General features: G+C 54.5%; 1 protein-coding gene and 2 long non-coding RNA genes across 5 annotated transcripts; 2 read left to right on the top strand and 1 right to left on the bottom strand.

Moving 5' to 3' along the window:
• Window positions 1-7291: 7291 nt before the first annotated feature.
• EVX1 (even-skipped homeobox 1) lies at window positions 7292-11096 on the bottom strand. The gene is made up of 3 exons (XM_019443676.2): window positions 10319-11096; window positions 8484-8731; window positions 7292-7875 (listed from the first exon to the last, which is right to left on the bottom strand). The coding sequence occupies exons 1-3, from the start codon at window positions 10743-10745 to the stop codon at window positions 7336-7338; spliced, it is 1215 nt and encodes a 404-aa protein (XP_019299221.1). The 5' UTR covers window positions 10746-11096; the 3' UTR covers window positions 7292-7335.
• On the top strand, window positions 9721-13574 carry LOC109263885 (uncharacterized). Its single transcript, XR_002078442.2, has 5 exons — window positions 9721-9825; window positions 11049-11314; window positions 11823-11860; window positions 11986-12096; window positions 13440-13574. It is a non-coding gene; the product is annotated as an uncharacterized LOC109263885 (long non-coding RNA).
• Window positions 13575-17717: 4143 nt separating this feature from the next.
• Window positions 17718-26669, top strand: LOC109263883 (uncharacterized). Of its 3 annotated transcripts, XR_008420412.1 has the most exons (4): window positions 17762-18307; window positions 21710-22037; window positions 25434-25584; window positions 25677-26669. It is a non-coding gene; the product is annotated as an uncharacterized LOC109263883 (long non-coding RNA). The 3 variants fall into 3 exon arrangements; XR_008420411.1 differs by having other exon boundaries at window positions 17767-18307; window positions 25434-26669; XR_002078441.2 differs by lacking the exons at window positions 25434-25584; window positions 25677-26669 and having other exon boundaries at window positions 17718-18307; window positions 21710-22899.

Genomic DNA, 26669 nt, shown 5'->3' with positions numbered 1-26669 from the left:
CAGTATCTGACAAGGTGTTCAGTTCCCTAACACTGGTGACAGCTACAGGAAAGAGAAAGATTATACACCATCTCTATCAAGCCCTATCTCCTGTCTATCCTACACGGGAGGAAAATGAAGCTAGGAAAATAATGTAATCCAGATGACGCAGCTATTTACGAACAGAGCCCAAGCTAGAAGCCTCATCATCGGTCTTCCGATCCAGCGCTATTCGCATCTGGGTACCAATGCCCCTAACTTCCCAAGGGTATGACTTTGTCTGGCCTCAAAGGGGGGCCCTGGGTTCAGCCCCAGGCCTCCACTTCCGACCTCAGGCACACTACTGGCGGGGTCTGACATCCACACTTCATTAGGGCTGGCTCCTACGTGGACTTTCTATTCAGCGCATCAAGGGTGTGGGGCCTGTGCTGACTTTCTGCGGAACCATCCCGAAAAGGGGTCTCGACCTTCCCTTCTCCTCCGCCCTGGGGCTACTTGCAGGCTATCATTCCCACCTTCCTCCAGGCTCCAGCCAGCCAGGCGGCTCTGGCACGGGTCTCTGTGCAACTGGCTCCCAGCGCCTTGATGAGGCGTGTTTAATCTTCCACCCGGATTATTTAACCTCCGCATCCTTGTTAACAAACAGCCATTATTAACGAGATGAGAGACCACATGGGGTGGGCTTCTACAGACAATGCGCGCTCCCTTGGCCTTTCCGCAAGCAAATTCATAATCCTCGGCGACTCGGCCGCCCCAGCCCTCCTGCCAGGCCTGAGAGGGAGTCGGGAAATAGTAGGAAGCGGGTGATCGGGACCCTTATCCACGACCCCCTGCGCCTGCAGGGTCCGGGGTCTGCAAGATGGAACTGTACCTCTCGCTTCCTTCCCTGCCTGCCTCGCTCGCTCGCTCTCCCAAGGGACTGCTACAGTGCGTTATAAATTTTACCTTTCCAGTGTGCAGGAGAGGCGAGAAGAGGCTGTGTCCCAGCTCCGGGCCGGCCTGTCCCCGAGGACACCAATTAAAGGCACTAATTGGACAGCAATACATCAAAGTCGCTCCCGGGAGTGGGTCCTCAGAGCGCCAGGAATCCATTAGTTGGGCTTTTGTTTCAAAACAGAGAAATACAGAGGAAGAGGAAAAAAACAAAAACAAAAACAAAAAACACCTCGACGCGGATGGGAGTGGCGCGTGTGCTGTACCGCATAGACTCCGCTCTGTGTTCTCTGGGAGCCTCTCTCTCCTCTCTTACTCCAGGCTCGGTACATCAAATGATCTTTCCCGCCTCTCTGTTCCGACCCGCCTCACTTCCATCCCCAAAGAGCGCCGCCTAGAAAGGTTCTCTCTTCCTCGGACCCGCATGCAAACAGGGCCCGTGTAGACGCTGCACCGTTATACCTAGGCGCGCCTGTACCGATTCCGGAAGAACCAATTCACCTCCCCGCGCACCTTGTTCTGGGTCTTTGCCTAACCCTGGTGAGGAAGGGGAGGCACACACCTCGGGGAGGCCCATGTCGCCTCGAAGTCGTCTGCACTGGGCTGTCACGAGGCGCCGGGACGCCCGCGGGAGGGGGACGACGCAGGGGGACTGGGCTCACCGGGAGGGGTTACATCAGGATGCGGGGAGGGGCGCTTCGATGGGGGGAGGAAAGGGCGCTACTTTGGAGAATTTGGGCGCTGCTCACATGCCGGAGGGCACCCAGAGAAGCCGGCCGGGGTGAGCCCCAGGTCCCCGAAGGACGCGAAGTGACCCCAGGTGTCTAGGGACCGCAACGATGAGGGGCCCAGCGGCAATGGGGGCCCCTCCCCGGCGTCGGCTCAGAAAGAGGCTGGGCTTCCAGAGTCCGGAGCCCCGCGAGCCCCGAAAGGCCGTCGGACCTGTGCGCGACGAACGCAGACCCGGGCTGATCCTGGCGAGCCCCCAGCACAAAGTGGCATGCCCCGGGGTCGGCGTCCTCGGGGCGCAGTGACTCGGCCTGCCTGACCCGGGTCGCACCCGGCAGCCGCCTGGGCCGGGGAGGCGGGAACCTCGCCCAGGGCCGGGGCTCCGAGGGCCATGCTGCGGTTTCCCGCCGGCCCTGCAGCGGGCAAGGGCGAAGGCTAGGCCGGCACGGGTGGGTACGGCAGCCAGGGCGCAGGATGGAGCCACCGGACTCGGCCTCACCTGGACCGAGGGGAGGCCAGACGCCGAGCCCCGGGCGCCCCGCATCCTGCGGGGGCCGCGCCCGCTCCCTTCCCTCAAGGAGCCAGATTGGAATGGCTGCTTTTGATGCCATTTGTTACCAACCCCGGCATTTGTTTTCCATTTTATAAACGCTTCTCTTTAAGTAATTGTCCCTGTTAACAGCGTATACCTTTCAGCAGCCTCCGCTGCGCTATAAATAATCCCGATGAAGATGCAAGGATATGACTTTCACAAGATTGGACAATTGATTCAATCTGTGACCCGCGATCGCGAATAATATTGGAAGGCTATTTAAACAGATGAAGGCCTAAATTGTCTTGCTTGTATCTGAATTAATTTCTCATTCATCATCATTATGAAGTGATTGGTCTATTCAAGCTCTTCAGCCTGCTGGAACGGAGCGGGATTTAAATGAGATTGTAACACAATTTAAATGCTTGCCGACTTTAACGAGGCCAATTGAGCAGCTGCAATAAATACAAATATTTTTCTAAACAGCCTTGTTTTAAATAATTACTTAATGCTTTCATGTTATTTTTAAGTGGCAATCTTTCTCTCTTTCCTACTCCTCAGAATATCACATACTTATTTGCTGAGAAGGCGATTTTCGAAAGGACTTTATGTCTCTGTTTGCTTTGTAGAAGGTAGCATGCCTTTTGTGGTTGGCTTTTTTTTTTTTTCACTCAGGGTCGACATTTCGGGGTCCCACAGCTGGCACACGTGGTGAACCCCACCTCGGTTTCCCTCTGATGCAGTCGGATGTGTTTGCCCTGGCAGAGCCTGGGAGAAGCTGAGTGATGGAAGAAATTTGCCCTTCGGACCAACTCATTTATCCAGACGGGTTTAGCTGGATCTTGCAAACGAATCCAAGCGACTGCACTTACGGATGACACCCCGAAGAGTGGTATCGCTTCTGACTTGTTCTGATGACCGTCATCATCTCGAACAAATCAGAATTCCAGCATATCTCAAAGGTGTCCCTTAGGAAGTTCAATCTGCCAGCAGTTTGGCTCCCGTGCAAGTCGACCGGAGTGGGTGGAGGAAGGCTGAGAATCTCTTTGTTTAGGGAATAGGTAGGGAAAGAGAACATGGCTACAAAGGTTGGTTGGGGTGGACTACTTAAAAGAAATACACCCCCCCCTTTTTTTTTTTTTGCCCCAACCTCCTTTTCCTCCCCCTACGCCCTCTCTCACTCCGGGGAGATGGTGCAAGAAGAAGATGCCGAGAAGGAAAACCTCTTCCCACTTTGAGAATGCCATCCTCAACAACCCTCTGCCGTGACACCCACGCTCTTCCATCGACATATGGCGGCGGGTGTTTCTTCAATTGGGGAATAATGGAGGCAACCGAGCGGGAGAAGCCTGGGGAACAAAAGAATCTTTTAAACTTTCGCCAAAAGGCTGGGGGTGGGGGTGGGGGGTGGGTGGGAGACACGCGACCTGCCCCGGAGACCCAAGCTCCCATTTGCAGCCATCCGTCTAGGACCACGTCCCTTTGGGAAGCCTAGGGTGAGGGAGGGTGCGTTCTCAATCACTTCTCTGTCTGCCTCGGAGGGCGCAGGAGGACTCAACATCTGAGGTGTTAGGGTGCACGGTTAGTGGCTGGGAAGGCAGAGCCAATATGGTCACTAGAGAAACCATTCGTGGGACAGAACACACTGCGGGGGGGGGGAGGGGGGGGAGGGGATGTGATCAAACTGCGGGCCAGGAAAAAAAAATGGGGACAAGGGTGGAGGAACCAAGTGATTTGCTCTGTAACTGGGCAATTTAATGCCAGAGTTAGGGAGCTGCTGGCCGGAATCATTTTGTCTTCGGAGGCTCTGCGGAGCTCATCCTCTTCATCCTGTTGTTTAAAATGAGCATTATCCCAAACATATGCAATGCAATCAGTTTGGTCACACTTACAAGAACACGCTTTAATAAGGCAATCAATCACACGCTAACAAGCCGGCGACGGCCGGCGCTGAGCGTGCACTCCGGCTGCGGGAAGGCTGGTCTTGCCCGGCCCGGCGGACTGCGGCTGAGCGCTGGTCTGCTCTCCCAGATCCCGACGCCGCCGGGTCGCAAGGGGGTTGAGGAGCCCAGGGAAAGTGTGTGTGTGTCGGGAGTGAGGTGTCAGACTTTGCAGGGGTGACGGTGGACTCTGGGCCCCATAGCGGCGCGGGGGAGGGGAGGGGAAGCCCGAACTTGAAGCTCATAGCTGCATGGGACCCTAATAGCTGTGTGAGACCCAGAGCCTCCGTTTTCCCACCTGCAAAATGGGACCAAGATGGGGCAAAGCTAAGCAGAGGCTCTTAGTTGAAAAAAATAATAATACCACGCCAACCCTGTTGTTTGGTTTAGCCTTCTTTTACAGACAAGGAGACTGAGGCTGTGGAGGGGCGGTGCCTTCTTCAGGGTCATCTCCCACCCTCCCCCACTTCCGCCAAAATGTAGGTATCAGGCCAGGGGCGGTTGCCTGCCGGGTGCAGGCGGGCAAAACCTGTTTTTAGGTGCAGGGGTGGAGAAGGGAGAGTGAGAAGTGGTGCCTAAGCGCCAAACCGCAAACCTTGGCAAAAGGGAAATTTCATTATGAAGTAATGAGTAATTCCTCCTGGCAAGATGTATTGTTATATCTTCCACTTCAATTTGGAGGAAGAGAGGCTCAATTACCCAGAAAATACAGTCAATTAAAGGCTGCTGATTGGACACGAGGCCGGATCATCGATCTTGTACTTTCCAATATCGCTGCAGACACCTCATTTTCCCTCCCTATTAACTGAAAATACGCCTGGCATTACGGCAACCCGCAGCCCATTTACCTGTCGCAAGCAATCTGGGCCTGCCGCGAAGTAACCGCGAAATTTGCCCGAGTTTGGCACGGGGAGCTTCCCGGGCTGCAGAGGTAGCTGCGAGAGGCTGGGGGTGGAGGAGGGAAGGGGAGGATACTGAAAACCTCAGCTCAAGGCTTTGCTTGGGAGGGCGGGAGGGTTTCTCCGGAACCCAAAGAGGGATGGAGGCCGATTGAGGGTTCCCCATCTGCCCACGGAGACACTGGCAGGGAACCCTTGAAGTCCGCTCGGTTCCGCGCTCCCAGTCTGCCCATGACACCCATCTCTCCCTTGCGTGTCCGGGACTCAGAGGCAGCCACGGTGGCTCTCCTCCGGGGATGGAGGTTGGGGGTGAGGTGGCTGAGGGGGGGCACCACCCCCTAGCCCTGACCAGGCCAGAACTCCATTCTGGGAGATGACTTTCAGTTTGAGGAGGATTCAGACCCACCCTTGCCGACCCAGGAATCCGCCTCCCTCCTCTCCCTGAACCCTAAGGTGCAGACTCAGCTTGACCCAGCAAGCCCAGCTCGCTGTAATTCTCAAGCTCCGCCCTCACTGCCTCATTCACCTCTAACCTTGGGTTGGGGGTGGAAGCAGGATCCACAGAGACCTTAGTCCAGGGTCCCCTTTCCTCCAAAGTTTGGAGCAACTGGAGAAGAAACCATTGCAGGGGTGAGCCCCAGGTGGGCCAGTTCAGCATGGAAGGCCCCCAGTGTGCAGGGAATTAAGAAAACATGCACCTCGGGGCAGTCAGAGCCTGTCTTCTCCACATCTATGCGATGTCCTGTCTCTGCCAGGGCCAGCAGAAGTTTGGGAGACTGTCTGCAGGTGCACGTCTTGGTTCCTTCTATACCCAAGCTTCTGGTGGCTGACCTAGCAATTCAAAAAGTCACTGCACTGCCTGCTGCCCCAAACATTAAAATGTTAAAGTGAGAATTATGTCCAGCTTTTATTGCAGTATGGTTAACAAATTGCAACAGCAGATTCTTCAGGCTTCGAAGGAAAACCAAACCGAATTCATTCCCTACTGGAAGAACCACTCCCTCCGTCAGGGTGAAGCTTGTTATTGAGGGGTGCACGTTCTCCTAGCCCTCAAAAACTGGCTGCAGGAATGAGGGTGAGAGTGAGAGTGTGGGCGCAGCCCCCAAACAAAACCTGGTGAAGGGGAAGGGCCAGGTCCCCAGAAGGGGCGGAAGGCTTCTGCTAGTGTCTGAAAGCCAAGCCCCAGTGGCAGCTTGGGAGGAAAAGGAGAGGAAGAAGGACGTAAAATGCCAACTGTACCGGGAAGAGCCAGAAAGCTCTTGGTGAAGGGAAGGTGAACAGGCAAGGGCTTGAAATAGCCTCTAATTTGCTGGCAGATACTTAGTGAGGGAAGGAGACGAGGTCCCTGCTCCCTAAGCTCTTCCCTGGGCGCCTTGTTAACAGCTCAACTCTGGGCTCCGTGGCACGGTGATCATTATTATACATTCAGCATTCAAAAACCCTCCTCACACATATCACTTGCTAATCAGGGTGTGTATTGGGCCCGGGGAGAAGAGAGACTTGGTAGAAGCTGCCAAGAGGCCCTGAGGCCTCCGCAACGTCTCTGCCAATGCTAAATAAACAAAAAGTGGGGGTAGGACGGAAGTAGGAGGAGAGATGATGGAGCTGCAAGTTGAGAGATAGCAGGAAGCTAGGAGAGAGACACGCGATCAGGTGCTGGGAGATGCCAGAACGAGAAAATGTGTAACGGAGGCTCCAGGAAGGCAAGAGAGCCCCTAGGTTCCATGGGAGGGCCAGGATCTTCCGTGGTAGTAAATCACCCCTCCCACTCTCTCCCCTAGGCGGCTGGTGCATCGCCATCCACAAGCCCCTTGCCGTGCCTTGGAAAAGCTGGCAAAGATTAATCTCTACCTGCCCTGCATACACAGCATTTTGTTGGGAGAGACAGCAATTTCCTTTCCAGTGCTTGGGCTTGGCCTTTGGGGGAAGGGGGGTCCCGGGTGAGGCAAGGGTGTGAGGTGGGGGTGTGAGGAGGGACTGAGGGGCTGGATATCGGTGGCTGCTGCTACTAAATTTGTTTGGCTTTGGAGCCATCGCCTCAACCTCCGTCCGGGGCACGGGGTCCGGTGAAAAACGGCTGAGGGGCCGCCCCAGAGGAAGGTCTCTCGGCCTCTGCCTCCCCACTCCTGATCCCCAAACGCGCCAGCCACTGCCGCTCCCCAGGGGTCCCGATCCTGGAGGCCGAGTCCCTCTGGTCCTTTTCGGCCCGCTTCTTTCCCCCTCGGTGCCCTGGGGGCAGGGAGGGGCGCTGGCTGAGTCCCCACGCGGGGGGCGGGGGGGGAGCCCACGGGCGTCCTGGAGCCGGCGGCCCGCGGGCGGCCCCTTATCTGGTGAGGGGCACCTCTTCTCTCTGGTCCAGCGCGACGGAGGAGGCCTTGCTGAGCACGGAGGGAGCGAAGGTGAGGAAGGAGTCCGAGCGGGAGGTGGAGGCACAGGTGAAGTCCGAAGCGGCGGCGGCGCGGGGCGCCAGCCCGTTGGCGGGGCCGCTGTGGCAGGCGAGGCAGGAGCAGGGCCCGCCGGCCGCCGCGCCCAGTCCGTGCGCCGGGCCGGGGTAGAGCGGCGGGTGGCGGAAGGCGCACAGCAGTTCGGGCCGCGGGTAGGGCTGCGACAGCACGCGGAAGGTGTCGAGCGGGCGCAGCGGGCCGCTGAAGGGCGAGGCGGCGGCGGACGCGGCGGACGCGGCGCCCAGGCCCACGGGCGAGTAGTAGGGCAGGGGCAGGTGCGACGGGAAGGGGTAGGGCAGGCCGCCCGCGGCCGCCGCGTGGCTCATCATGTACGTGTAGAAGGCGGGGTCGGCCGGGTGCGGCCACGTCATGGCCAGCCGCTGCCTCTTGTCCTTCATGCGCCGGTTCTGGAACCACACCTGGGGAGGAGAGGGGCAGGTTCGGCGGCTGCAGGGGCGCACGGAGCCCCAGGAGTCCTGCCCCCGCGGCGGGGGACGATGCCGGTGGCGCTGGGAAGAGCCGCGGCAGAGACCCTCAGGGCGGGGGCAGAGCCCGCCGCCACCACCTGGCGCTGGAATCCCCCATGGAGAGGTTCGGGGAGTGGCTTCAGGATCTGTCCCTCCTTCCTCTGCCAGGGCTCCCTGGAGGGCCAGACCGGTGTGGACGCGCAAGTAGCCCGGTGGACTAAGGACTCTGCTGGTCTGAGGTCGCAGGCAGGGCTTCCCCAGAAACACCGCCCCTTCCAGCCGCTCTCCCTCGGGGCAAAGGCACCCCATCCCCGGTGTTTGTTTGGCTAGAAAAGGCAGAGAGTCTACCGCAAGCCAGCAGGTCCCGCCTAGGGTCTGTCGGGAAGGTAAAAGTGCACACACCTGTGCCCGCACCAGGCCTCGACACCCCCGGCCTAGCTGCCACGTGGGCAGGGAGACCCCAGGCTGTGATTCTTGGCCCAGGACTTAGGGAGTGGACAGTTGGTATTTACTTCCTGCTGAGTGGGTGCACTCCTTCTCCCCGGTCTCGGGGCGCATACCTTGATGGTGGTTTCCGGCAGGTTTAGGGCGGCGGCCAGCTCGCATCTCCGCGGCCTGGATACATAGTTCTCCCTGTAGAATTCCTTCTCCAGCCGGGCAATCTGCTCCCGGGTGAAGGCCGTACGGTATCGGCGCATCTGGTCACTGGCGCTGCAGGCCAGGGTGCCCTGCGAGCTGCCGCTGCTGTTGCTCTTGGGGGCCTCGCTGCCGCTGTTGGGACTGCTGGCCGGTGCCTCTGAGCTGGGCCCTGCATAGGGAGCCCAGAGCACATGCACACACAGGACACACAACAGACACACAAAACGCTGCTGATGTGGGGCTGTAGGCCCAGGGCATATATGAAAGGGAGAAGGGGACACAGCCTCAGTTTCTGCCTCTGCTGGGGCCTGGGGGACTTTGAGAACACGGGAAGAGAGGTGGGGGGCGGAGGGGGGGGTGGCTCACCATCCAGACGATTGCAAAGCAGCCCTTAGGCCTGGCTGGGCTGCTGTCTGGGAGACCTCAGTCTTGAGGCCTGCTGGGTACAGAAGCCGCAACCACCCTGGCCCCTTGCCTTGCTTGCGGCACAAACTGGAAGCAGACCCTCTGAGCTTTGTGCCCCCCGTTGGCAGGAGTGGGCAAGGATGTGCATATCTGCCGGGCAAGTTGAGATGTACCTTTGGTACTAGAGTGTTGTGAGCTCTGGGGTCTTCGTGCCTTGCAGTATGCAGTGCACAAACTGAGTTTCCTTGCTTTTGTGTGTGCCAGGCTGCCGGTGTAGGTGCGGGAATGTATACTAGGCTGCATGTGCATAGGAGTGTGTGCATGAATATCCTATCGCCTTCATAGATTTGAGCGGCCCTTGGCTTGTTCTGAGGACATGCTGTGGTTAGGGAGTCTGGGTTGAATGGATAAGATGGTAATGAATGGACGTGGGTGTTCAACCAGGTGTTGGCTGCCAAGGCCAGGGGGTGGTTTTCTGCCCTGCCATGGTCTTCCCATCTCCCCCCACAGCTCGGTGGAGGAGTCTGCTGCTGGGCTCTCCCTCCTACTAGCTTTCCACCCCTCTTTGGGAGACTCCCTTCTTGGCCACGTCCCCCACAAACTAGCCCCTCGTCAGGGAGGGGTTCTCCAGTTAAAGCAGCAGGACAGCACCCCTCCTTTTGGGTCTAACCCGAGGAAGGGTGGGGCTCCTGCCCCCCGCAGCTCCTTTTTCCTTTGGGTGGAGAAGTGGGACTGGGAAGGAAAGGGGAATGGGGGAGGGCCAGAGCTCTGCCTTTTCAAATGCAACCGGAGACCAAAGGCAATTAGATCATTGGGACCATTTCCGACCTGGCGCCACCGAGCCCGGGAAGTGACAAGGTAATTTGGACCTCTGACCGACGTGCAAACTGGTCGGAGGGCCGCGGCACCCAGGCAGCCCGAGTCGGCCACGGTTTTACGGTCCTTTATGGACTCTGGGCTTCCGCGCCTGGATGCGCCTTACACCCCGCCGGCCACAAACTGCCCCGACCCGCGTTTGATCTCGCCCAGGCCGGGGGGGAAGGTGTCTTCCCCAAGCAGTTGAAGCAGTACCACAAAACTCTGGGGGGTTGGGGTGCGCTTTGAACCCCCCTCAAGCCCAGGGCTTGCGTCTCCCTCCTCCCGAAAAGCACAGCTGTCACCCTCAGTCCCGCCAATGCCAGAGCACAGAAGGAGACCCCAGCCAGGGCGCAGATAGCTGGGGAGAGTTGCTCAGGTGGGTCCCCCCAGCCACCCTGCCCTGGGGGAAAGGAGTGTCTTCCTCCCCTCTGGAGCTGAAGTGGAAGGTGGGCGCGGTGGGAGGCCCGGGAAGAGAAGGGGGCGCGATGGCTACCTTTGCTGTGCTGGTACTCGGCGTTCGCCGTGGCGCAGTCCGGGGTGCAGCTCACCTCGATTTCTTCATAGAAATCCGACTCGGTGTCCGAGCTGCTAGGTTGCCCCTGGCCCGAGAGGCTGTCGGCGGAGGGGGCCGGAGGTCCGGGGCCAAGCACCGCAGCCCCGGCTGCCCGCGACTCGGCGCCCGGCCCGGGAGCGCTGCCTGCTAGTCCGTCGACCGGCTCCTCCTCCAGGCCTGCCCCGCCGCGCTCCCGGGCGGCCGGAGGACCGGCCCGCGGGCTCAGGCAACCACGGGGCACCATCTTCTCGGGAGGCTCGGGCAGCGGGCTGCCCACGGCTTCGGACAAATTGGAGACTCTCTTGCCAACCAGAGTACCAAGCTGACCCGCATCCAGAAACATAACCATGTCCTTTCGGCTCTCCATCCCGGGGCTCGCCGGAGGGGGTGGGGGAGGGAGTAAGCCCCAAGTGAGCTCCTAGCCCCCGTCTCCCTGGGTCCCCAGCGGTCCGACAGATCTTGGCTTCGGGAGGCAGAAAGAGAGGCCAGGCGACTGGGCGGGCGCGGAGCGGCCGGAGCGCGATGTCGACGGTGACGGCTGTGGCGGCGGTGGGGAGCTGGGGTCACCTTGTGATGCGAGCGCTCCTCTGTGCCGCACCGCCTCTGGGAGGAAGCCCCATTGCCCTCTTCTTTCTAAGCTGTCATCCTCCTGCTGCAATCGTCATTACAGTACCGCTGGTGACGCCACTCGGCGAGCGCAAGTGGATAAATAGAAACGTCTGCCACAGCGAAGATGAAAGGAGACCCGCAGCTAATGGCTCGGCAGTGATGCGCCAGGTGTGGGCCTGGCTCGAATGGGGAGGAGAGTGTGAAAACAGAGAGATACACACACTGAGAGAGGGAGACACCCAAGCAGAGGGGATGCAAATGGAATTCTGCAGAAAGAAAAAGAAAGCTTAAGGCGCGCCGCGAGTTCCGCAGGAGCTGCGGGACTCGGTAATTGAATAAGCTTCTGTTTTGTGTGTGTGTGTGTGTGTGTGTGTGTGTGTGTGTGTGTGTGTGTGTGTGTTTTATTGTTGTTTTGGCTTTTGTTTTCTTAACTTGGTGCCTTGATCTAACATTTGATGAGAGAATCCATAACTGCATTTTAAAAGTGTGAAGGCCGGCTCACAAGCCTCGCTTCTCTCACCCTTACAACTGCCTGTGCTGGCGGGCTAACCTCGCAGGGGCTCCAAAGTCTTTTTACAAGCTACCGAAAAACATATTCCCTCCTCCCACCGGTTGTCTGGAGAGTTTGAGCCTGGGGTATCCTTTCCTCTCTCTTCCTCCTCCCACCCCCCTACCCCCAGATGTCTCCTTCCTCCTGGAAACCAAAAGAGAACTTTGCTATTTTTCTTCCCCAAGGGGTAGGAGATAAATGCGCTTTTTCTTTAAGGACCTGCTTTGGCTGCTGACTCCACATGCTTGCTGATTTTTTTTTTTTTAACTCCCCTTCCCCATCTAGGTGGCCTTAAGCTTTCCACAGCTCGGCTTGACCTCCAGGTGGCTATTCATAGAAGAAATCGTTTTCCCATTTGCTTGGGCCTCGCCTGCGCTTCAGGTATGTAGGGTGGGGAGAGGTTCTAAGAGTGGCCTTTTTTTTTTTCTTTTCTTGCCCATATTTTAAGGTATTCGTTCAGAGTCAACGAATTCCTCTGGAAACAGGTTTTGCGAGTGAGGAGACACTAAGAAGTGCGGCCCCTACAGCGGCAGCAACGGAGGCTCCCAGCTGGGAGAAGGTGCTGTTCTCATCTAGAGACTGGGGACCAGGGGAGGGGTTGAGAGTACCCCAGCACATGACATTGGGGTTCACAGAGCTTGGACCCCCAGGGTCCTCCCCCAGGTCCTGCCTACAGGCTTCAGTGGCACTGGGGATAGAAGAAAGAGAAGTCACTGAAAATGCCCTGAAATATCAAGTGACTAGAGGTGCTCATAATATTTGAGGGCAAAGGGGAACCTCCAAGGCAAGGTTGGGGGTAGTTTGTAGTGCTTGCTGTCTTTGGAAGCAACCACAGGCTCCCTCTCTCAGGTCTGCTTCCAGGGAAGGCACACTGGAACCCATTAGGAAACTGACCCCTTGCCAGCTCTGAGCAAGTGTGTTGGGGTCAGGCAGGTGGGCAAGGGCTCTCCCCACTTTGCCAAGGGCAGGAGGCAGCCCTCTTCTCCACTGTCCTATCCCTCCAACTCTCCTTTCTCTGCCCCTTCTCCTTTCTCAGAGCTTCTAGTTCTAAGCGGCTAGAGCTGCCCCTGTACGCCCCCCCCCCCACTTCTTCTCAGTGTCCCAAGACAAAGCTCCAGTTTCTGAGATTCTAAAGAAAAGTGTTATCACTATCTTTTTTTTTTTTTGTCTTCCTATTTTGCTTTCCTCCATATTCTCTTTCTCAAGTCTTCTCCCTCTTTCCCCTGCCTCTGTCTTTCTCTCTGTGGGCTTGTGGAGGTGGTGGAGAAAGCAAAGCATTCAAGCAAGACAAAGTTCCCTTCTCACTCCTGCTTTCTACTTCCCCTGTTCAGTAAGAAGATGCTCATTCACCTCAGCTGGGGTTGGGGGCGGGGGGTGGGGGGGTGGAGAAGGTAGGGGGGTCCGAAAGGTAAGGTAATGTTGGCCTAAACATCTCCACTCCCTGGGACTCCTGAAGCAACCATCTGCTGAGCACTGCTAGATTAAAACTCCCAGGGAATATTCTAAAGGTGAGAGGAGAGACTGGGAGTGGGGATCAAATCCTAGAGCCTTTTGCCGCGTTGCAGACTTGTCTTCGGATTCTGTCGTGTGCCCTGCCCTGCCCAGCCAGCAGCCAGAGCCTGAGGGAGCACCTGGCTTGCTCTCTCCTTCCTGTCAAAGTCGAGCCCGAGGCTCCTGTGTTCGAGCTGCCTCCGTTGGGCCCTTCCAACCTCGGGCCTGGGTCTCGCCCACCCTCTGCCCCCCCTGTGAGCCTGCCGCCTTCTCACAGCCTCTCCCGCTGCGCTCACCTCCTTGGGACCAAGTCCTCTGAGGGACTCCAGTCTCCCCGCCCCGCCCCCAGCTTTGCATTCAATGGGAGTGCTCTGCGTTTGATCCTCTTTTCCTCTGGGTTTTTCCTGCGAGATGAAAGCCGAGTAGGATTGAAAGATCAAGAGGTACCCCTTGCGTCTCCTTCCTGGGTCCGGCCCACCCAAGCGGGGCTTCCCCCGCCGTCCCGGGGAGGAAGGAGGCTCCAGCTAGGGCTCAGCCTCTCCCGGATGGGGGGCATGCCTCCTCCGGGTTTCGGATCTGAAGCTTCTGGAACGCCCCCTCTGCCCCATCCCTCTCTGGACCTCTGCCTCCGCCCTTTCAAAGGATCAATTCCCCACCTCACCCCACCCCCTCCGTCCCCGGTCTCAAGGGGCCTATTGCGCCGTCGGGCGCAGGGGGGGAAAGCAAAAAAAAAAAAAAAAAAATGTTAACCAAATGTCACTTCTTCCAAAAGCATCCTTTCATCAACATCAGATGAAGAGAGGTTGGAATTTTCACTAGAGGAAGAAAACACGAGGGGACTGAATAAGAACACTATTTCTGTTTACTCTTTTTTTTTTTTTTTTTTTAGGGTGGGGAAGGGTTATTTTAATAGTGTGGTTATTACTGTATCAGGAAGGTTATTCCCGACGACACTGCCCAAGAAGCAAGGTAAATTCGCAGAGGGAGTCAAGTCCGCGGCCGCAGAGGCCTGGGAAACCCCATAAACGCAGAGAGGGGGTGATAGCAACCTAAGTGGGGTCCGTTTTCGGCCCCTACTGCTCCCTCTCTCCCTTCGGCAGGGACGACCCCCTCCCCCCACCCCCGTTGGCCTGCTGTCCCCTCCCCCGCTGGGGCGACGGGTTTAGGTCCAGCCGCCTCCTCTCCGATTGAAATTCTCGGGACTTCAAAAGCTTGAGGCTCCGCTTCCGCCCGGGCTGGGCTGGGCTGGGCCGGGGGTGGGTGGGAACCCCGGGGAGGCGACGCGGAGATAAGATGCGCGGCTCGTGTTAAATGGAATCGGAAGCCGAGCTTGGGCCACCAGACGCGTTGATCCGCTGGAGCCGCTACGCTTCCCAAGAAAACCCCGCTCCGGAGAGCGGCGGCAGGGGGTGGGGGAAATGCCTCAGTGGCCTTTGGACCCTGCTTGGGTGCGATGATCTGCGGCCCTGGGTACCTTCTCCAGCCAGGTGCGGGGACTCCCAGAGGCGAGTACACGTCCTGGCTGAAAGGCAGGGGCACAGGTTTCCGGGAACTGGTTTGGATGCTTCGGTGCCAGCACAATTTTGATCAGGAAAAAAATTGTTTGTGCTTCTCACTTTGGTAAAACGCAAGAACAAAGGGAGCTTCCTTTTAAACAATAAGCGTCGCCCGGCTGTCGTGGATATTGATCTTGGGCCCTTGTACGTCCTCCAGGCCCGTGTCGCTGGCGTGCACATCGAAGTTTTCGCGCAGCTGGGTCTCCGAGGCGGGGATCATAGGGGTGAAGAGACTTCTGAGGTTGGTCCCTGTCTTGTCCCTGGCAGCTGCCAACGCCCATCTGGGAACGACAAACCCAGAAGCACCGCCGTCAGGTGCCCCCCGCCAGGAGCAAGGTCTACTGGATCTCAGACGCCGAGAGACGTTCTCCCTGTGCCAGGAGATCACGCCTCCTCTACTTCCCCCAAACCCTTGCCCACCCACCCCATAGAGGGAGGCCCTGACACACTCACCTGCCGTGGGCACCACAGAACAGTCTCTCCTGCAGGGAGAACCTGCAGCTTCTGGAATTCTGGTTCGGATACGCTCCCCTTCTCTCCGTGCCTCCCAGAGCCAAGAGCCAGGAGCCTGGGACAGGAAACTGGATGCTTTCTGACCCTGGCACTTCCTGCTCCTTAGATCCTTGGTGCCAGCCAGACCTACAGTGCCTCTTGCACCTGTCAGCCCCGGGGTCCTATAGGCCCAAGCCCAGTGGCTTTCCCACCCTGAGCTTCAGACAAGTGCCAGAGCAGCCCACATTCCTACACCCACGACTTGCCCATCCCAGAGCCAGAGGACCCAGGGCAGTACTGGAGTAGTTGAGGACTTCCTCAAGCTCAAGGCTTGCTTCTGCCTCAAGGCACCAACTGGAAGGGTTCATTTTTCCATGGAGGAGCAGTTCCCCAACATCCAAGCAACCAAAGCCCAGACATACCCTTCCTTCCTCTACCCTAGCAGGGATGGTATGTGTTTTTCCTTCACCATTACTCTTCAGACATTTGCTTGCATTACAAGCCCATTTCTCACTTAATCTACACAACACTCCTTTAAAAGTCCTCAACAGGCCACAGTTCCTTTTCTCCCACAGTGATCGGGTAACCAGTGGTCTTGACTCAAATGGCCAGGCACTAGACCAATTCTTCTTCCAAGGCTCTGTCCCTCCCTGGCCGGCAGGGATGCCTCAACACCCAACAGTGTCTTAACTGTCCATGAGGCCATCCTCCACAAACCTCCTGCCCCTTCTGGGATCTAGGTGGGTCCAGGGGCCCCTCAGAGAGGTTGCCCACCTGCCCTCAGTGGCAGAAGCCTCAGGGCCCACACACCTGGACTCTTCTCACAGTGTCCCACCAATGATTTCCCAGGAGGGCAAAGAGAAACCCTATCTGGAAATCTGGGAACCCCCACATGATAAGAATAATCACTGTTTTAGGCATTTCAGCAGTATTAGCTCTTTCCATCCTCACAACAGGCCCGAGGAAGATAGTATAAATCATCGCTATTTTGCAGCTGAGTAATCTGAAGGAGAGACAAGGCCCACATATAAGTGACAGAGTCAGGACTGAACTTCTATCTATCCCTCTAGCTTCCAGTCCACACTCACAACACCCGGAGCTATTAGAAACTGCCAAGCATTGCATTTGGAGCCTCTCCTTTTCAAAGCTCCACTTGTGTTTTTTCGCCAAGCCCTTTCCCCTGCCTCACTCCCGGATGAATTCACTGGGGTTGGGAGAAGTGGGGGTGGGGGGGTACAACTAACCTCCCGCCACTCAATTTGAGCATGGAGAAGAGTAAAGAAAAAGATGGTACAAAACCATTTAGAAATGTATCCTGGAGGAGGCCTCCAGGTCTTGCCCTCTTTTAAGATGGGGATCAGAGGCTAGGTGGGGGGGATTGTGCAGGGGCCTGCAGGAAGGCTGGAGCCACCCTGAGGGGTTTGGGGTAGGAGAGCCTAACTGCCCTCCCCAAGCAGGGGGGAATTGTTTACAGGGTGTGAGTTCCAAAATATCAGGAAGATAATCACAGCAAGTGATTCTGGAGACCCTAAGAGACAAAATCCAGTCGCTCTTTGACCATGGCAATCCACCAAGGCCCTGAGCCTCTATCTGGAAACGGGCAGACTCACCAGAGTTATCCTCGCCTGCTTTAGCCTCTTGGGAGTCATGGCCCCTTCGCATATCTGGCAAACGTCTCCCCAGAAAAATGCACCGAAGCATTAAAGTTAGCCTTCAGCTTCTAAGATTCCTGCACCCACAATAGCCCCACCCCAACCACCAAACCCCAGGCACAATCACCAAATCCCTTTGTGGTTTTACCAGGGTGTTTTCCCTGACAAGGCAGCTGCCTCCCTCAAACTGTCCTCCAGATTGATTGGCCCAAGGGACAAAACCTGAGGGTATGGCCAGGCCTCTCCACACCGCATCTGGCCTCAGCATATTGGTCAAGCTTTGCACATGCTTCCATTCAAAACCTAGTCACTGGAGGTGCATGCTGGGAAAGAGAATGGCCAGGCTGGGGCTTGGCTTGGCCTAAGGAGCCGTGGGGGGGGGGGGGGGGTGGTGATCTGCAGTGCAGGGAATTGGCGGATTATTATCATCAGGGAGTCCAGTTCACAAAGGGTTCCTTTTCCCTGGGGAGGGGCAGGGAGTGAGCAGGTTTTCAGTTTTTGTTTTTTTAATAGATTTTGTCCGGGCACAAATCCTTTCCAAGCCCTGTACTGCCCAAAGGCCAGATAAGCCTGAAAACCCTGCCCCTTCCCCAGTAGTGTGCTTCCCACTCTCACCCCGGCTCAGGAAGAGGGAACCGGCCCATTGCGGTCCGGTCAGGGTGGTCCAACCAGGGGACCCGGGAGCCGGAGCCGGGTAGAGTCATTACTCAATGGAATCGCTCTTCTACGACTCAATTAGCCCTAAATGGCCCTAATGCTCCCTCCCGGGGGCAGGTTTCTTTCCGTGAGTGATTCTGTGTGCTTCCTGACCGTGTGTCTGTCTCTCCTGTTTCCCGGGCCAAGGAGGCACCCCCTTCCTCTCTCCCCACTAGGCCTTGCCCGGCCAGGAGACGCGGTGGCGCCGGCCTGCAAACGGAGTAGTTGGTCTCCCAGTGTAGGGGGTAGGAGAACCGCCCCCAGGCGAGGAAGTCCAACCGGTTGGGCGGGCTAAGCCTCGCCCTCCAGCGAAATGGAAAAACCCTTGTGTGAAGAGTGCTGGGGACTGATTTTTATAAAGCCCTCTCCTGACCCGGACCAGTTCCATTCCTCCTACTGGAGCTTCGCAGAGCCCTGATGGGGTACAGTTCCTCGCGTTGTGCAGCGGCGAAACTGACTCTTAGAAAGGTTGAGGAACTTGCCCAGGGTCACACAGCTGGGGAGTGGTCGAGCTAGGATTTTAACCCAAGTCGTCCGGCCTCCAAAAGCCAGATTCTCTCCGACGTTAGCGCCGCGCCCCCAGGGCGGAGGACTGCGTTCCCTAACACCGCAGACACAACTAAGGTGCCTTGGGTGTGATTGAAAGACGCGAACGCGGGCCACCCATCTCTGGCTGATGGGTGGCTGCGCCTGCAGCCCCCGCAGAGGCTGAGCGTCGGCGGGAGCCGCTCGGGCTGTTACCGTAAGTCTCAGAGGAGCGGGGCACAACGGGAAAGGTAACTAAGAGCAGGACGGGCCGGAGGGCGCCGCAACGTGGAGAGACTGCGTTCCCGGCTCAGAAGCCTGACCTTGAAGGAGTGAGGGTGCGCACGCGCCCGAGGCAGTGAGTTTCGGAGGGGAGGGTACTGGCTATTAGGGGGCTCGTTGTAGTGAGGGGAGAGCAGGACGGATGTCAGCCCAGAGGACAGGGTGTCACCCGCCCAGGACTGGATTGCGCGCACAGGCTGGGTCCGGACGAATCCCAGTCCTTTCTGCTCCCCCACAGGGCCGTGCCAGGTGCGGCCTGGAGCCCCCAGAGAGTCCCTTTCTGGCCTCGAGGCCGGTCGACCGCCCAATCCTGTCCCCACGGCCCCTTTCTGCGCCCTCCTCCCCTCCCCTTGCTGCGGTGGCGACAAAGCGCAGCTCCCGAATTGCTGTCTTGGTGCGCCCCCCACTGCCGACCGCCAGAGGCGGAAGTCGCGGTGCGTCCTCGCTGGCTGGGATCCCGCGACTCCACGAGGAGCAGGGACCCTCCCTGCTGCTCATCCCGGACAGCAGACTTCCGCTCCTTAGGGAGCCTCACCCCGCCCTAAGCGCCCGCCTTCTGAGCTTGACCCCAGGAAGAATGCTGGCGGTTCGGGGCCCGGTAGCCTGGGCTTCTAGGGATAGGTAATCCACCTTGCGGGGGTGAGAGGCTGGAGGGAGCGAACAGTGCTCAGTACCTTCCCTCTTCCTTTGAAGGGGCAGTGGAACCCACCCCCAACCTGTCTAGCCTGGTAGAAGGCAGTCCGTGTGGGGGGAAATGCCTTATAGATTCCCCGGGTCAGCCAGTATGATCAATCATGCTCCCAACACTTGTGTCGACTCTATTTGTTGTGGCCACAAAGCCCAGACATTGGGGAGCCCCTGGGACCACCCCGTCTCCACAGTCCTCAAACGATTCCTTTTTTGAGTCTCACTTAGTTCTGAAGCCCATTTATAAACAGCATAGCCTCCTAGCACCTCTTCCCCTTTCCCTTTGGCAGTGTTTCTTGAAGTGTGGTCCCTGTGCCACCTAGGAACTTGTTAGAAATGTACATTCTCAGGGCGCCTGGGTGGCTCAGTCGGTTGGGCGTCCGACTGCGGCTCAGGTCATGATCTCACGGTTCCTGAGTTCGAGCCCCATGTCGGGCTCTGTGCTGACAGGTCAGAGTTCTGTGTCTCCCTCTCTCTCTGCCCCTCCCCTGCTAATACCCTGTCTCAAAAATGAATAAACGTTAAAAAAAGTTTTAGAAGTGTACATTCTCAGGCCCCACCGCAGTCTTATCAAATCAGAAACTCTGGAGCGGGGAACCTGCAGTCTCTTTTACCAAGACCTCCCAGTGATTCTGATGTACTCTGGTTTAAGACCCGCTGCCCTATGGATTCCATCACCCTGATTTCTAAGTTTCCATGATTCTCCATTACGCTTGGAAAGGCTCCCCCCCCCCCCCCCCAGTGTACCTTGTTTTTGTTTGTCTATGGCACAGAACTGTATGCCTTTTTTTATTCACATTTGTTCTTCCCGCTTTATCGTTTCACTTCCGTGGATCTCTTCTTCGTGCACTAACGTATCACCTAGTCATGTCATTATCACCTAATGATGTCATCATTTAACTTAGCTTCTCACTCATCTTCGGGGTTCATCCACTGCCTAAGGACATGCCTCGCTTGTAGCAGACCAGAAACTGCTCTGTAACCGCAGCCACCAGAGCAGAGCGGGGAAAACTTGCCCTCCACAGAGATTTCCCTCACAAAAGGGAGTCAGAGGCCTCGAGATGTGATTGGCTTCCTGGCTGCAGAGTAGAGAAGAGCAGATATTCCAAGTTTGGGTACCCATCCTGCTAGAGAACGGAAAGAAGGGCCTTGGTGGGGATGAGGAAAGGTGAGGCACAGAAATCGATTTTCTATGGGTTGCCTCAAAGGCTTTGGGGAGGGACCCAGCCCCAGCTTGAGATACACAAGTATTTTTCTTTGTGGATGTCTCAAGATGGTGTCTTAGGCCTCTGTTGGTGACTGGTTAAATGCAAGCAGTTTTAGGAGCCAAAAAGGCTCCATGAAGGAAAATGGAGAAAATAAGTCAAAGGTGGGTTAAATGCTAACTCAAGATCACATGGCCTGTTAGTGGCAGAGGTGCTATTTGAATTTTTAACATTTGTTCATTTTTGAGAGACAGAGCATGAGGTGGGGGGCAGAGAGAGAAGGAGACACAGAATTTGAAGCAGGATCCAGGCTCTAAGCTGTCAGCCCAGAGCCCGATTTGGGGCTCGAACTCACAGACTGCAAGATTATGACCTGAGCTGAAGTCGGACACTTAACCGACTAAGCCACCCGGGAGCCCCAGAGGTGATATTTGAATCCCAGTAGTGGGATGCCAGACGCCTGGCTCCTGCTCACTGGATTCAGCCCCTGCCCGTGGAAGCTAACAGGTCATGACCTGTCATCTCAAAGGATTGATTTAATTTCCAAATGTAACTAAACTAGTCAAAGCCCTAGAATAAAATTACAACGTCACCAGGCATTACTAATAGTAATATTAATAATAACTAACAGTTGGTCTTTTCCCAGTCAGGTAACATTTTCACACCCACTGTCCCATTTGATAAAATAGTCCCATCTAATAGGAATAGGAATATTAATATCATCCCCACTTTACAGATGAGGAAGTCAAGATCCAGAGGGGTTAAGTTCCTCCCCCCAAATCACTCAGCTAATGAATGGCAAAGCAAGGAACACCGTTACTCCTTTGGCCATCTTTGTCTTTGTTTCTTATTTTTTCCTTCGGCTCATTCACAAACACTTTCATGCTTTCATGTATCATCATATTAGTCTGTGACACGTCCCCCTCAGTTTAGGCTGCTCCAAAGGACTTCTATGTCCAGCATTTTATTCGCTCCTCCGAAGGTCCCTAATGAGGCAGAAGAGGCCAGCGTTGTTCTTTCCAGTTTCCAGTTGAGGAAGCCAAGATTCCAAGAGTTCAGAGGGCTTGAGTAAGGTCACGGAGCCACAATAGGAATCAAAGTCTCAGACTTTTCACGGGCAAGAGTGAATTTTGTAGAAAATTCCACAGAATGAATGAATCATTCTTACTCCCTGTCCCGTCCTTAAAGCCTGACAATGCTAATGGATGCCCAAAGGAAAGGCTGACAATTATGAAAAACTACCAATTTACAAGTATTCAAAACCTAATGTGCTATCAGTGCAACTTTAAAAAAAATTTTTTTTAATGTTTATTTATTTTTGAGAGAGAGAGAGTGAAGGAGGGGCAGAGAGAGAGGGAGACACAGAATCGGAAGCAGCTCCAGGCTCTGAGCTGTCAGCTCGGAGCCCGAGGCGGGGCTTGAACTCAAAAACCGTGAGATCATGACCTGAGCCAAAGTCGGATGCTCAACCAACTGAGCCACCCAGGCGCCCCTGCAACTTTTTATTATAATAGACTTAAAGTTGTTTCATAACTTCCATTATTTGGCAATATGTCAACTTTGGAATGTTTTCCTAATTATTCTAGAGTCAGCCTTACTGTTCTTGGAAAGAATTAGAAGAGGAAAGAAAGGTCACTGCTTTAAAAATAGGCATGGAAAGAGCCAAAGGAACCCGGATCCAGGATGTAACTCTGCCCTGGTCTTCGGCCCTGAGGAAGGGGTCTGTACTTTCACAAGCGGCAACAGTCAGGCGATGATTTTCATCTTAAATACAGCCCATCAGCAACTGAAGAACCACATGACCTCCAAAAATTGACCAGTCTTCTTTGGATTCCTCCCTTCCATCACAGCCCTCATTTTTCCCCCCGCATAGGCAGTGGAAAAAAGGAAAAGCTCATGTGCTCAGGCTCTAAGGTAAGAGCGTGACAGGCACATGTTCATTCATGTCTCACAGCAATCCCTGGAGGGGAGCATGGGTCTCCCCACTTTATGTGTGAGGAAACTGAGGCAGAGAGAGGTTAAGCAACTGGCCTGCAGTCCCACAGGCCTGAGGTAAACGAGAGCCAAAGGAAAACCCAGGCTTGTAAATATGCAGTTTAACTTCCAATAGCTATAAATCTACTTTCCCTAGGGATGTAAATTCTGAGATCTTATGATCCAGCAGGAAAGGAGCAGCAAGGAGCCGGTCTACAGTGCAGTGAGGCCCGGATTTTGAGTCCAGGAGGGAGAGAGACAGACCCCAGGGACCTTTGGGAAGGTAGAGGATAATCTATAGCTGCGATGAGAACAGAATCCATGGTGGAGGACTGCTCTCAAATTTTCCCAGCCAAGATTTCTGATACTTCAAAGACAGTTGGGGGCAAGGTAGGAGGATGTGCTTGGAAGACAGACAGACCTGAGCTTCAACCTCAACCTCTGGCACTTACTGGCCGGTGACCTTGAGCGGACCAAAGCTTCAGGATGTCAGATCTAAGAAACAAGCCACCTGCCTCTCAGAGCAGATTTAAGGAGATACAAAATGGAAGAGGTCTTAGCACAGTGCCTGGCCTCCAGGGGGTCCTCGATGAGAGTAAATTCCCTGTTGTCCCCCCTTGGTAATGCCCCTACTTCACCTCCTGTGTCTGTGATTCTCCTTTCTCAATATTGTACCCTTGGTGAGTGAGAACCAGCGGAGAATGTCAAGTGAAAGGGCATGGCCCAGCGAACCAATAATATGCTTGTGCCCCTCTCCCTGCATGGTGACTGACATTTCCCAGAAATAAATAACTGCATAGCATTCAGTCTTTCATGCATCTGTTGAAGTTCAACAAATATGGCGGTAACTCCATTCACTGGGATCTGGGATAGTGAGAAGAAAATCAAGACACGTCTCGTGTGCTAATGGAATTGTCCCTTCATGGTAGTTTAAAAGCATAGGCAGATGATCCATAAATAATAATAAACGTAGTGGCAATGTGGTATAATATATAATAGGTAAGTGCACGGACTCAAGTTAGATTGCTTGGGTTCTACTCCGGCTGTGCCGCTCACCGTGCTAGCTGTGTGATGTTGAACAAGTCACTTAACTTCTTTAGGCCTCAGTTTCCTCCTTCGTAAAATGGGGCCATATGAGGTCAAAACAAGTTGGTATGAGTTAGTACCTATAAAGCACTTGAAAGCGTGCCTGGCATATAGTAAGCGTCAATAAACAGTACTGTTATTACGGTGGGGTGTTACTTCCCTGAATGTGAGCCTAAGGGAGTTCTGTGAATCTGGAATGAAAAAGAAGAGGAGGAAGCAAGAGCCCTTTGCCTGGAGCAAGGATACCAGTGAGTGCAACCTGCCTTCGGGGTTTCACTCCTGGCTCCACGATGAGTGGGCTTGGAGGAGTCACTGAACCTTCAGGAGCTCCTATTTACTCGCGTGTAAAATGGGTGTGAATAACAGCTGCCTTACCTTCTTCTCGTAGTTATTGCCCCAAATAGAGCCCAATTGCCTGTCAGTTTAGCTTTTGATCTTTGAACTCATAAAGGTTTTCTTCTGCTCATTACGGGGTACGCCCTCCAGGAGGAGCCACATTTTAAGCCATTACCTGCTCAGTCCTTAGTGACACATCAGCACTTTACCAGTATCCTAGGAATGGGTGAGAGGAGGGCTGGAGACACGACTGAGGACAGGAGGAGAGCAGGAGTTGAGAAAACTTCCAAGACCCCTCACTTCCTGCACATGGTTAACTGAGAAGCATCCTGCCCGGTGCCTTACAGTAATGTCACTGGTTTAATCCCACAAGTCTTGTAAATTGCCAAAGGAGAATGGTCCCTGCCAGTCTCTTTTCTATTGTGAGGGAAGAGAGGAAGTTACGGTGGTGTGGGACTTTCTCCAGTATCTACGGGACGTGAATAGTGTAAGCAATGAAAGGAGGGCGCCATGTTGGGCAATTTTTAATGGGACTTTGGGAGATGGAGGGAATGCATTACAAAGAGTTCTCCTTTCTCCAGAGAGCTGACTTAAAGGCACAGCAAATTTGGAAAGCAATATTACCTGAATCCTCCTCACCAGCTTTTCCTCCCAGCTTCTTATTCCTATGCCCAGCAGAAGATTCTGATGCTATTAGTCTTCCTGGTGAAGGTTCCAGGAATCCCCAAAGGACACTTCGGTTTGACTCAATCTAAATAATATTTACTGCGATCCTACTGTGTGCCCCACCCTGAGCTAGTCACTTGGTAACAGAGTTACTGTGACAGAGACAGCCATCTGCCCTTCTTTCATGATGAAAGAGCATCCAGACTTCAGCCGTCCACGTGGCTTTCAGGTCTGAACACCACATTCTTCTATCTTTCTTGCAACTAGTAGATTTAGGACTAAATTCAGCAGACTAAATGTCAGCAGGAATGTCATATGGCAGCTTCCTTACGAAACAAACCTATATGGCGAATTATGTAACATCGTCACAGAACTTCAGGTTACACTAAACTTTTTTCCAGGCAGGTGGTGAACCAAAGAAAAAGTTGCTAAAGTACCACTAGCGAACTAATGATTTTTATGTATTATACCTTATGCCACCTATAAGAATTTGTTTTACCTGGGCAGTGATAACATCTCAGTGAGATATTGTGGAGGGGTTGTGAAGAAGGCAAACGAGAAGTTTCCCGGGAGATAGAATGACGACGAACAAGCCTTTCTCAGAAGACCAGTTGCAAAAACAGCCAACTCTTATGATTCTATTCTGTTCGCAATTTGCTGTGAGACATTAAGTGAGCTATTAAACATCTTGGACCTTATTAAAAGGGGGTGGTAATTTCATATACAGTGGGTGTTGCTAAGCCTTCTTGATTTTAAATCCAAACTCAGCCTCTCTCACCAAAAAAAAAAAAAAAAAAAAAAAAAAAAAGTGTAGCTTTTGTGAGCTACACTTACTACTGAGGAGGTAAAAGGATATGTCTGAAGAGCTATTGCAGTTATAAATAGATATTCCATATGCCAACTTAACATAAATGCCTCAAACTTTTATTTCCTTGATGGAGAAACATCAGGATCTCTGGCCTGTTTTACATGCTTTAGCCTTGGGTGGGAAATGCCCCGAAGTAAAATAAGAGGCCATTTCAGAAGTATTCCTCCTTTCCCACACCACTTATTATCTCTAACAACTCATTTTCCATCCACCGTGTTTCCCTGTACTGGTTTTATGGTAGGGGAGTCTCGGGCCCTCTGCTAGTCTAGCCAATTCTTTCTGGCTCCCCAGTGAAACATGGAGGACAAAGCTCAAAATTATGACAGGACTGGCCATATGTGATGTGGCTGTTACTTTTCTGGTTTCCATCTACCCTGCAGGTGGCAAGTTTGAAGGTTTGGGGAAATTCCCTGACGGCTGAGATGCACCAATTTCCAATGGGACCAGATTAGCACATTCAACTATAATTGCCATCGTACTGGCAAGGTCAATTTTCAGGCTGTGCATGAGGATGAGAACAGCTACCCACAGGTCTGTAAAGTTTCATACACAAGAACCCAGCACCTGAAAACTGAAACTAAGATGCATGTCAGCCCCTATGGATTACTCTCTCCATTCCATAGGTATAGATGGAGGCAAGAGATGTTTGGCTGGTCTGACCAATGACTACTAGGTCGAAAGCCCAAGAGCCCAGGTCAGAGTTACGTGCAACATCTATGGCCAATGGCTATACTGTATTGAGGCCCCGGGCAGCCCAGAAAATTGGCCAGTGGTTCAGGAAGGTGGGCTCTAGACCCGTTCTTGCCATCCCCTGGCTGGGTGACCTTGGATAAGTCGTTTCACTCTTATGGGCCCTCATCAGTGGATAGAGTACCAATCCCAGTTCCACCCCACACTGGGAGACCTTAGCCAACTCACAGCCTGGAGTATCAGAGGAAGCTAAAGGGATTTCTTTTCTTTTCTTTTTTTTTAATGTTTTATTTATTTTTGAGAGAGAGGGAAACCGAGAATCCCAAGCAGGCTCCATGTCAGCACAGAGCCTGACATGGGGCTTGAACTCATGAACCCTGAGATCATGACCTGAGCCGAAGTCAGATGCCTACCACCTGAGCCACCCAGGCACCCCAAGGGATTTGTTTTCTAGGGTGTCCCCATTATGGTATTCTGCGACTCCACCAAGGACACACACTAATGCCTATGGGGGCAGCCTGGTAGTAGTGATGAGAAAGATGTCCTTGATCATTGTAGGAAATGGAGAAGACTGGATGACAGATTCTCAGCTCCAGAACTGATTGTGTTGCCAGATACTTCGTTTTCAAATGGTGTCACGTGTTGGCAACTAATGTGAATTGTTATAAAATTCTGTCTTGGCCAATGACTCGAGTCCAGAAGTGGCCTACTAGGTCAATTGTGGAGTCTTCTGCAGCCCACTGACCCGAGGAAGAGTCAAACTAGGTGGGGACCTGGTAGGGGGGAGTGGTGGATGCAGTGTCCCCTACTTGGAGAACACAGATGATCCTGGCCAGAGGTGGGCTGGCGAGTCTGAACGGCACCGCGCTGCCGCTCCTACCCCAGCTGCAGTTTCCCCAGCGCACCTGAAACGGCCTAGGTCGGCC

Source organism: Panthera pardus, unplaced genomic scaffold (assembly GCF_024362965.1).
Source record: "Panthera pardus isolate Hobbes unplaced genomic scaffold, ASM2436296v1 HiC_scaffold_8, whole genome shotgun sequence".
In the NCBI taxonomy this organism is placed as follows: Eukaryota; Metazoa; Chordata; class Mammalia; order Carnivora; family Felidae; genus Panthera; species Panthera pardus.
The sequence above is the reverse complement of the archived record's forward strand: the minus strand, read 5'-3'. Positions and strand labels throughout refer to the sequence as shown.